Here is a 10,132-nt window from a genome sequence, read left to right on the forward strand (position 1 = left end):
TGGCTAGGACTTGAAGCTTTCACTGCTGGTGCCTAGGTTCAATCCTTGGTCAGGGAACTAAGATCCTGCAATATGCCGATGGCACAGCAAATTAAAAAAAAAAAGTTAAATATGCGCCGGGTTGTGAGAAAGTGGAGACTGAAGAGAGCCAGAAGATTGGCTTTGTGGAGCATAACAATGGAGTAATGCCTAGAGTAGTAGAAAGAAAGAAAGTGAAGTCACTCAGTCCTGTCCAACTCTTTGCAACCCCATGGACTGTACCCTACCAGGGTCCTCCATCCATGGGATTTTCCAGGCAAGAGTACTGGAGTGGGTTGCCATTTCCTCCTCCAAAGGATCTTCCCGACCCAGGGATCGGACCCAGGTCTCCCGCGTTGCAGGCAGATGCTTTACTGTCTGAGCCACCAGGGAAGCTATACAGTAGCATATGGGGCCAAAATTCACAAGTAAACATGCCTGTGGATGTTGTCAACACAGTCCATCAAACCACCTAGATGGCCATCAGTAGGGGAAAAAAAGTGGAGTCGCTCAGTCCTGTCCTACTCTTTGCGACCCCATGGACTGCAGCCTACCAGGCTCATCCGTCCATGGGATTTTCCAGGCAAGAGTACTGGAGTGGGGTGCCATTGCCTTCTCCAATCAGTAGGGGAACAGCTGAACAATTAGACATTTATTTCACGGAATACCATAAGTCAATTAAAAAGGATACATTAAACCATTGTCCATTATATATTAGCAACTTTTGAAAGTATATAAACAATACTTGAAAAAAAGTAAATGATGGGTGGATTGTATCAATATCAAATATATCAATATTCTCATTGTAATATTTTACTATAGTTTACTATAGTACATGTTACTATACATAACATGTTACCTTTAGGGGGAAGTGTTTAAGTACATGGGAATTCTCTGTATTATTTCTCAAAACTACATGTGAGTCCACATCTCAAAATTTAAAAGTTGAATAAAAAAATATTTCCACTACGTACATAATTGGAGGTTTCTTACCCCCACAGAGAACATTTATCTTGCCATCAAAAAAAAATTTTTTTTCACTTTGTGAATAAAACTTAGCGAGGGTGGGATGGAGAATCTCAACCTGGTTTTCCCTGGCTATTTTGACAGACAGCTTTCAAGGTTTCCAGGACCACCCCCGCCTCAAGGGTCCTGGGTCGCCCCTCCCTAGGAGTGTGCGGGAACTACAAATTGCTAACAGGGGCGGCCCCTCTCCCCACCTCGGTCCACGTCTTATTAGCCCAGAAGATAACGCCTTTAGCTGTCGGAGCCGAACCGAATTGAAGAATTCTCGCCCTTTTCCGCTCAGCGAGGGAAAGACTCTCTCTCGCCCCACCCGTCCGCGGTTCCCTCAGACAGTCATGCCTTGGCTGAGCATCCTCTGCTTTCCGCGCCCTCCTGGGAGGACGCCACGCTCTCTCTCATTGCTCCAATGACCCAGAAGCTGAGCTAGCAGGACTGGCCGCGTTTTCTGGGCAGCGTGAATCATTTCCGGTCACAGGCTCCCTCCCCCGGAAGTGAGGCCTGATGTAAACACCGGAGCAGGGCGTCAAGGCCCGGGAGGTCAGAAAGCCGTGCCGCTGGCGGCACCGAGAACTGGAGCTGGGATCGGGGACGCACAGAGGTCAGGTCAGTGCAAAAGCAGGGATCTGGGGCATGGTCCCAAAATTGGTTGCGGTCTAGGGGACAAAGGGGTCTTTGGAGCAGGAGTTTTGGTTGATGGAAGGTATCTAGGACAAGCATCTTAAGTAGGTGCTGGCATTGGGAGGAGTATGAGGGTGGTCTTGGACGTAAGGGGTGGGAGAGCTATGTGTGAGGAATCCCTGGGCAGGGTTCTTGGGTGGGGGAATCTCCAACGAATGGGTCTTTGTGGGGAGGGGAGGTGAAGGCAGTCCAGTGGAGGTGGTGCGGACAGGTGAGGGGGACATTTGAAGGGTGGGAAGAGGGTGTGCCGGGGCAAAGATTTGGGGAAGTTGGGTGTTTAAAGGGAGTATGAGGACTCTAGGGCAAGAATATTAGGGGAATCTGGGGCAGGCATCTTGCTGGGGGGATTGAGAAGTCCCAGGTAGGAGTTTTGGAATGTCTGTGTCCTGAGCAAGGGTCTTGAGGCAGTAGGCTCCCCTGGGAAAGGGTCTTGGGGAGAGGATAGGGAGTCTGGAGGAGGGATCTTAGGGGGTATGCAATTCCTGAGGGTAGGTCCCAGCCAACCCATGTCAAAGTCAGGGATAGCTGAACACATGCAAGGGTATGTCCCAGGGGTGGGGCATCTGAGTGATAAGGGAATTCTGAAGAAGGGTCTTCAGGGCATACAGGGATCTGGGGGAAGGTCCAGGTTGTCCATGATCAGGCAGAAGTTAGCATGTCATGAGAGGGGTTGTCTGGAGGTAGGAATGGGATCCTGAAGGTATTTCGGGAAGCCTGTGAGGAGGGAAGGTGTGAGAGCTCAGGAGTGATAGAATAGGTTGGAGTAGAAGGACATGGAAGGAGAGCTCCTCAGAATGGTGAACCAACTATAGCAGGTTTCAGGGCCAGGTCAGGGAGGTGCAGAAGGAGGTGGGTGGTTGAGCTCCCTTTCCCATTTATTGACAGGCAGACTTAGGTGCTAGGTCCAGGTGTAAGAAGAGAAGTGGGTATGGGGTGGTTCCAGGCCATGTTGGGCACTAAGGTCAGGATTGGCTGGGGGTAAAGAGGAGACATCACTGAAATACCTCCTACCTCATTATTTCCTGAGAAACAGTCAGGGCCAGGGAGTAAGGAGGAGGGTCAGGGGTGGTCGAGGTCGGGGTAGACACACAGAGTTGGGGTCAACCAGGTGTGAGAAGATGGGAACGTTCCTGGCCATGCTTCTTGGGGTCTTGGGAGCTTAGACAGGAGACCCTAGGATTCTCCCCCTGATTTTGTCTTCTCTGCAATACTGCTTGGGTTAGGTAGCAGAGTGGAAGGAGGAGGAAGTAATCAGTTGAGGACAGGAGTTCTAGGACTCAGAGAACAGACCAAAGGACTCTTCCCAACCCTACCCTCATTTGTGTCCAGGGAAGTAATCCTGGACCATGACTCAGCAGCCACTTCGAGGCGTGACCAGTCTGCGTTTCAACCAAGATCAGAGTGAGAGAGGCTTGTGCCTATGCCCTTTTGGGAGCGTGGGGAGGGAGAGAATGGCCACAGGTGGATGTTAAGCCCCTAGCTTCCCACTTGGGCATCCTTTGAGGCAGCCCGGATTCCTCCCATCCCCAGGCTGCTTTTGCTGCGCTATGGAGACAGGTGTGCGCATCTACAACGTGGAGCCATTGATGGAGAAGGGGCATCTGGGTGAGCTGTCGGGGGAGGTGCAATGGGCAGAAGGGATGGGTTGGGCATTGGCACCCACCCCTACTGACACCCTGGTCCTTGTCCAGACCATGAGCAGGTGGGCAGCATGGGCCTGGTGGAAATGCTGCACCGCTCCAACCTGCTGGCCCTGGTGGGCGGTGGTAGCAGCCCCAAGTTCTCAGAGATCTCAGGTAAGTGTCCTCATCCCATCCCACCCTTGGCCCAGATTCCCTAGAATCCTGGCCTCCCAGAGGCACGGGCATATGAAGAGTAACTCAGAGTCACACAGTGAGGCTTGCAAGTCCTGGATCTCATTGCTTGAGAAGCTTGGTGTTTTGTCTTCATTTAACAAACACTTGTTGAATGCCTCCTGTATGACATGTCCTTACCTATAGAGCGCTTGCTGTGATCCTGGTGCTGTCCTAACCACTTTACATGTATTAACTCATTTAATACTCATAATAACTATGTGTAGTAGGAAGTATCATTAGTCCCATTTTTACAGATGAAGAAACTGAGGCCCAGAGAGGTTAAGTGATTTATCCAAGGTCACACAATCAATAGGTTTTAAACTCTTGGGGCAGTCTCCCCATTGCCCTCTTGCTTTGAGTCTCAAGTACCATCTTGTTTTAAGGGTTTTTGTTTATCCCACTGGGGCATGGCAAAAGAAGGCCTAGGATTCCTCACAGAAGTCTTCTGGGGGTATATGGACTGGGACCCTGGAGGCAGAAATGGTTACCGATGGGAAGTTCCAGGCCTGGATATGAGTCTCTGCTTGGTTGCTGATGGGTTGTGAGGTCCTTGGCCAGATAGCCAACCCCTTTGAGCCTCAGCTTCCTCATCTGTAAATGAGTATTACAGTTCTAGAACCTGTCTCCTGAGGAATCACAAGTAATCATGCTGTGTGAGGATCACATGGGGTGCTAGCAAAAGGTTAAGCAAGTGGGTTGAGGTCCCATGGGGAGTAGGGGTAGGTCTTGTGTCACCAGGGCTGCCCCTCACCCTACACGTTGGCCCCGACAACACACCCACCTGCCAAGCAGTGCTGATCTGGGACGATGCCCGGGAGGGCAAGGACTCCAAGGACAAGCTGGTGCTGGAGTTCACCTTCACCAAGCCAGTGCTGGCTGTGCGCATGCGCCATGACAAGTGAGCCTGAGGTGGACTGGGGGTGGGGGAGGTAGGAAGTCCCCCCAGCAGGCGAGAGGGTTCATCCTGCATGGGTACCCTGCCCTCTCTCATGACCATCCTGTGTTGTGTGATGCCCACAGAATCGTGATCGTGCTGAAGAACCGCATCTATGTGTACTCCTTCCCTGACAATCCCCGAAAGCTGTTTGAATTTGACACCCGGGACAACCCCAAGGGTGAGAGGACCCTGAGATACAGATGTAATGGCAGGAGGTAGTGGATGGGGAAGAGGGACATGCAGAAAGGAACTGGGAAAGAGAGGCAGGAAGAAAGTGCATAGAGATGCTCTGATGGGCTGAGACTCCCAGTGTATCCATTTTCCCATACCTTAGCCAGTTCTCTCTCTCCACTCTTGGCCCTGTCCCACCCCTGGCTATCTGAGATCACAGAGCAAAAAGGCTCAGTAAGGACATTTGCAGGTATGCCAGGGATTCCTGGGCCTCCTGGAACTGCCACAAATGCATTGGGAGGCGGAGAATCTGCTTTGATGGTGGGGAGCACAGCTGAGGACAAGCCCCCTGTGGGTTCTGTGGGTAACATGTATCGTAGAAGGTTGAAGTCCAGCCTTTATCCAGCTCTGTCCATCTGAGACCCTGCCTGGCCCCATCGTCCTCTTGACCAGCCCACCCCCCTCGCACTTTAGGGCTCTGTGACCTCTGCCCCAGCCTGGAGAAACAGCTGCTAGTGTTCCCAGGACACAAATGCGGGAGCCTACAACTTGTGGTAAGCTGTCCAGTGGGCAGGGATGGGTAGGTGGGCTGGCTGTCCCTGTGGACTCTTCGCCACTGACCTCCTTACTACCTGCTCTAAGCCTGAACTGCTCCTTCTACCATAGGACCTGGCAAGCACAAAGCCTGGCACTTCCTCTGCTCCGTTTACCATCAATGCACATCAGAGCGACGTGGCCTGTGTGTCTCTGAACCAGCCAGGCACGGTAGTGGCCTCGGCCTCTCAGAAGGGCACACTTATTCGCCTTTTTGATACACAGTCCAAGGAGAAACTGGTGGAACTGCGTCGAGGCACCGATCCTGCCACCCTCTACTGGTAAGCACAGGGCATGGGTGGCGGGCTCTTGACCCCATGCCCAGCATGACATGTGGGCATCACTGCTGGTCTGTCTTTCAGCATCAACTTTAGCCATGATTCCTCCTTCCTGTGTGCATCCAGTGATAAGGGCACAGTCCATATCTTTGCTCTCAAGGATACCCGCCTCAACCGCCGTTCTGCGTGAGTACCTCCTGCCCTACCCTGCCTTACCCCCATCATCCCTCTGCACATATACCACACCTGAGCTTAGCCAGTATTGCCTACAGGCTGGCTCGCGTGGGCAAGGTGGGGCCTATGATTGGGCAGTATGTGGACTCTCAGTGGAGCCTGGCGAGCTTCACCGTGCCTGCTGAGTCAGCCTGCATCTGTGCTTTTGGTCGAAATACTTCCAAGAATGTCAACTCTGTCATTGGTGAGTAGGAATAGCCCTTGATTGGGGGTACTGCATGGGCTGAGGCCTGCAAATTGGACCTGAAAGAATTTTAGGTCATGGGAGGCCTGAGGGAGCAAAATGGATGGGTCACTTCCATCATCAGTGAAGTGAAGTGAAGTTGCTCAGTCATGTCCAACTCTGCGACGCCATGGACTGTAGCCTGCCAGGCTCCTCTGTCCATGGGATTTTCCAGGCAAGAATACTGGAGTGGGTTGCCATTTCCTTCTCCAGGGGATCTTCCCAACCCAGAAGAGATGTGGGCAAAGGCCTGGAGGTAGACCCTAGGATATGGGACACCTGAGAGGATTAGGGTGTGGCTTTGGCAAACTCTAACCTTTTCCAATCCTCCCCTCTCTTCCAGCCATCTGTGTAGATGGGACCTTCCACAAATATGTCTTCACACCCGATGGAAACTGCAACCGAGAGGCTTTCGATGTGTACCTTGACATCTGTGATGATGATGACTTTTAAGGACCCTGTGGGTTGTGCTAGGGACCTTCAGTGGCAGATTGCAAAGGCTGTGTGGGGGTGGGAGTGCTGTGGAAGCCACCACCCAGGAAGCATTAATGGAGCGAGTGCCCACTTTGCCCCAAGCACTTCCTGATGACTGTGTGGGTGTGCCTGCAGGGCCAAGCCAGGGACTCAGGGAGACAGTGGACCCCCTGGAGCTCCCAGCCTGAAGAAAACTGCTAAGGACCCAGAGTGGGTGCCCTAATCCAACCTGTAGGGATTTTTTTAAAACTTCCCAGAAAGAGACTCTGATGTGATGAATATAAATAATAAAAGGCCCTTAATAGTATTTATGACTGGACCTTGGGAGTGGGGCCTAGAGAAGATGAGGCTGAAAAGGCCCTGCAGGAGTTTCCTGGAAGGTGTGACCCTCTTGGACCTTGATGGGAAGGAAGTGGGATCTTGCTCAGGTCCTTCTGACAGTCTCTGCGTGTTCTTTAAGATCTGGCTACTGAGTGCCAGACAGCCAGCATCTCCCACAACCGGCCTGTGGCGCCCCCGCGTGAGGGTGGATGGGAATGTCTCGCCCCATGGCGAAGACTTAATTTCCCGGCAGACCCCGCTACCCTACAGTTCCGGTTTGTTGCCTGCACTTCCGGTCACGTGCATCGGTGCACATGCGCAGTCACTGGGCCGTCCGGGTAGCGACTGCAGGATCCAGACTTCATTTCCCGGTGTGCCTCGTGTTGGCGCGGGGTGGTACGGGTGTTGTAGTCCGACCGCTTCTCTGGTCCAGCTACATCGACAGGCAGGATGTCGGAGGTGCGGCTGCCACCGCTACGCGCCTTGGACGACTTCGTTTTGGGGTCGGCGCGTCTGGTGGCCCCGGATCCTTGCGACCCACAGCGATGGTGCCACCGCGTCATCAACAACCTCCTCTACTACCAAACCAACTACCTTATCTGCTTCGGTCTTGGTCTCGCTTTGGCCGGGTGAGGGAGGGAGGGAGGCGCCGGTTGGCCGGGGATGCCCACTGGCATGGAGGGTGGGCCCGCTGGATTTTTAGAGGGATGCAAGACCTTGAAGGGCGAATTCAGTAGTATGAGGAACTGAGGGGGAAACTGGGTGACAGAAGCCCTCGAAGAGGGCTGGGCCTTTGCAAAGGTTTAGGGACAGGTTGGGATGGGAGGGTCGGCTGGAATAGGTCCTGCGGGGGTAGGGTTAAGTGTGGATCTGAAGATAAGGAGGGCCTGAAATTGGGACATGACTGCCTGAGGGGTGATGGGACCAGCTTTAGGTGGCCTTGAACAATTTACTGCAGAGACAGGGGCTGGACTTGGTCAAGTTGAAGAGTGGACTTGTGGAGGATCTGGACTTGGAACCTGGCTATAATTGGAATGCTCCAGGAGCAGGTACTAGTTGGGAAACTTGAGTTATGAGGAAGGACCCCAGGATGGAAGGCCTGAGACGAGGGACAGATGGAGAACCCAGAGGAAGGACTTGGTCAGGATTGGAAGTTAACAGTGGTACTGAAAGCCTGGAAGGGGTTCTAGCAATGATGGAGGGAGGAATCTGTAGGAAATGGGGGCCTGGAGGGGGAATTTCAAAGAAAGGAAGTCTGGAAGGGACTCTGGGCTTGGGGAGTGGGAAATGTATGGAAATAGGACTGGAAAGAGTGGGTTTGGGGTCAGGCTTGGAATGGGGAGGTGCGGCTGGAGTGGGTTCTGCGGGGGGGGGGGCAGAGTCAGAAGGAAAGAGCAGAGAAAGGCTGCAGGAGGATGGGACTGTAGGATTGATTTAAAAAAAAAAAAAAAGATCCACAGGGGAGCCCAGGGCTCCCAGAAGTGGGAACAGGGCTGGCGGGAGTATTTGCTGAGCGGGAGGATCCAGAGCAGGGGTAGAGGTGGGAACAAACCAAAGCTCTTCGGGCCCGTCCAGGCTTTGGTGGACGGTGGTCTGGGAGGCCCTCTCCCCGCCTGCCCGGGGGCTAGCTTAGTTCCATTGTCCCCACAGGTACGTGCGTCCGCTGCACACCCTCCTAAGCGCGCTGGTAGTGGCGGTGGCCCTTGGCATGCTGGTGTGCGCGGCTGAGAATCGAGCCGCCGTGCGCCGCTGCCGTCGCAGCCACCCAGCCGCCTGCCTGGCCGCAGTGCTTGCCGTCGGCTTCCTCGTTCTCTGGGCCGCGGGCGGCGCTGGCACCTTCCTGCTCAGCATCGCCGGGCCAGTGCTTCGTGAGTCTTCACTACCCTGAGATAACCGGAAAGACAGCCAGCGCTCGCGAACGGCGCCAGGCCCGCCTTACCCCGGTTCCTGGGCTGAGAGGGGGCTGGGATACCCGGCGGGCAAGGCCACACCCGTCCCTTACAAAGCGCCTTCCCTGGCTTTGAGCCCCTTCTCTGGGAACGCCCCTCTTACTACCCGCCTTTCTGGGCGTCACTGCGGGTATGAAGTGCCTTCCGCCGGCCACGTCCCCATTGCTGTGCACCCTTCTGGCCACGCCCCTGTTGTGAAACGTATTACTCCGCCATATTAGCAGGGTTTGAAGGCGACCTGGCTACCGACCATTCCGTTGGTCTGCCAGTGTTCCAGTTCCTTTCTCTGGCCCCCCATTACCTAAAGGCACATGTCCCATCCCACTGACCCCACTTCCTCTCGGTATTGCCCACAGTGATCCTGGTGCATGCGTCACTGCGCCTGCGCAACCTCAAGAACAAGATTGAGAACAAGATCGAGAGCATTGGTCTCAAGCGGACACCAATGGGGCTGCTACTGGAGGCGCTGGGACAAGAACAGGAGGCTGGATCCTAGGGGCACTAGGATCTGTACCCAAAGGCATGGAGAATGCCATCCCCACCCCAGCCCGAACCCAGAGCCCTTGCCCAACCCTTAAAATAGGAGCCTCCCACCCAGTTCAAAAGACAACTGCAACCCTTTCCCCAGATCCCAAACTGGGATATTCCCCCATACCCACCCCACCCCCCATTTAGGAAACCAGAGTCTTCCCAGCCCTGAACTTGGACCCAGAGACACATCCAGCCCAAAACTGAGAGTTGGAGACCAGAGCATCCATAGCCAACCTCAAACTCTAGGCCCACACCCCCAACCCCAATCTGGGACCCATCTATCCTCCATGCTCAGTCCCAAAGCTGGGGTCTGGGACCAAGGCATTCTCAAATCCTGAACCCTGAACCAAGGCTTTTCCAGACCCCATCCCAGCTTTGAACCCAGGATCCAAGTGTTCTCAGCCCCCATCAGGGTAGAGGATTCAGGTATCCTGACCCCATTGAACCCTTGGTCCCAGGTGACCCCAACACTCACCAGTCCCACTTGCCTCCCTCCAGCTCTGCTTAGGAGTTCTGCCACTTCCCCGAGAAATTCCACAGTGACAAGGACTGTGGGGTGGGGTGGTGTGGGGGTAGCCCTGACCAGGAATAGGGCATATATAGCAGTATTGCTGCAACAATAAAGGCTGTTGCATTGCTCAAGTCAATTTGGGCCTCTTGGGTAGTCTGTGTGTTTCAATGGCCAGAAGTGACCTGCTTTTCAATTCTGCTGGAGACTTTTCTGACTGAGTCTGTCACATATGTGAGCTGAAAAGACTAGCTTTCAGTTCCTTTCTCAAATCTATTACCTCTGGAGTGGCGGGGTTTTTTTTCTTTTTTTCAGTGCTGAGCAGCTTGTGGGA

General features: G+C 53.8%; 2 protein-coding genes across 5 annotated transcripts; both read left to right on the plus strand.

Moving 5' to 3' along the window:
* The first annotated feature begins 1,530 nt into the window (after positions 1 to 1,530).
* On the plus strand, positions 1,531 to 6,796 carry WDR45 (WD repeat domain 45). 4 transcript variants are annotated; one of them, XM_013976451.2, is made up of 11 exons: positions 1,531 to 1,647; positions 3,052 to 3,123; positions 3,253 to 3,327; positions 3,414 to 3,518; positions 4,296 to 4,476; positions 4,599 to 4,693; positions 5,161 to 5,240; positions 5,353 to 5,561; positions 5,643 to 5,744; positions 5,831 to 5,976; positions 6,359 to 6,796. In XM_013976451.2, the coding sequence occupies exons 2-11, from the start codon at positions 3,069 to 3,071 to the stop codon at positions 6,466 to 6,468; spliced, it is 1,158 nt and encodes a 385-aa protein (XP_013831905.1). In that variant the 5' UTR covers positions 1,531 to 1,647; positions 3,052 to 3,068; the 3' UTR covers positions 6,469 to 6,796. The 4 variants fall into 4 exon arrangements, with proteins under 4 accessions (XP_013831905.1, XP_005700811.1, XP_005700812.1 ...); XM_005700754.3 differs by having other exon boundaries at positions 4,302 to 4,476; XM_005700755.3 differs by having other exon boundaries at positions 4,317 to 4,476.
* Positions 6,797 to 6,842: 46 nt separating this feature from the next.
* PRAF2 (PRA1 domain family member 2) lies at positions 6,843 to 9,937 on the plus strand. The gene is made up of 3 exons (XM_005700757.3): positions 6,843 to 7,439; positions 8,461 to 8,678; positions 9,116 to 9,937. Exons 1-3 carry the CDS (start codon positions 7,261 to 7,263, stop codon positions 9,253 to 9,255), a joined length of 537 nt encoding a protein of 178 aa, XP_005700814.3. The 5' UTR covers positions 6,843 to 7,260; the 3' UTR covers positions 9,256 to 9,937.
* The last annotated feature ends 195 nt before the right edge of the window (positions 9,938 to 10,132 follow it).

Source organism: Capra hircus, unplaced genomic scaffold (assembly GCF_001704415.2).
Source record: "Capra hircus breed San Clemente unplaced genomic scaffold, ASM170441v1, whole genome shotgun sequence".
Classification (NCBI taxonomy): Eukaryota; Metazoa; Chordata; class Mammalia; order Artiodactyla; family Bovidae; genus Capra; species Capra hircus.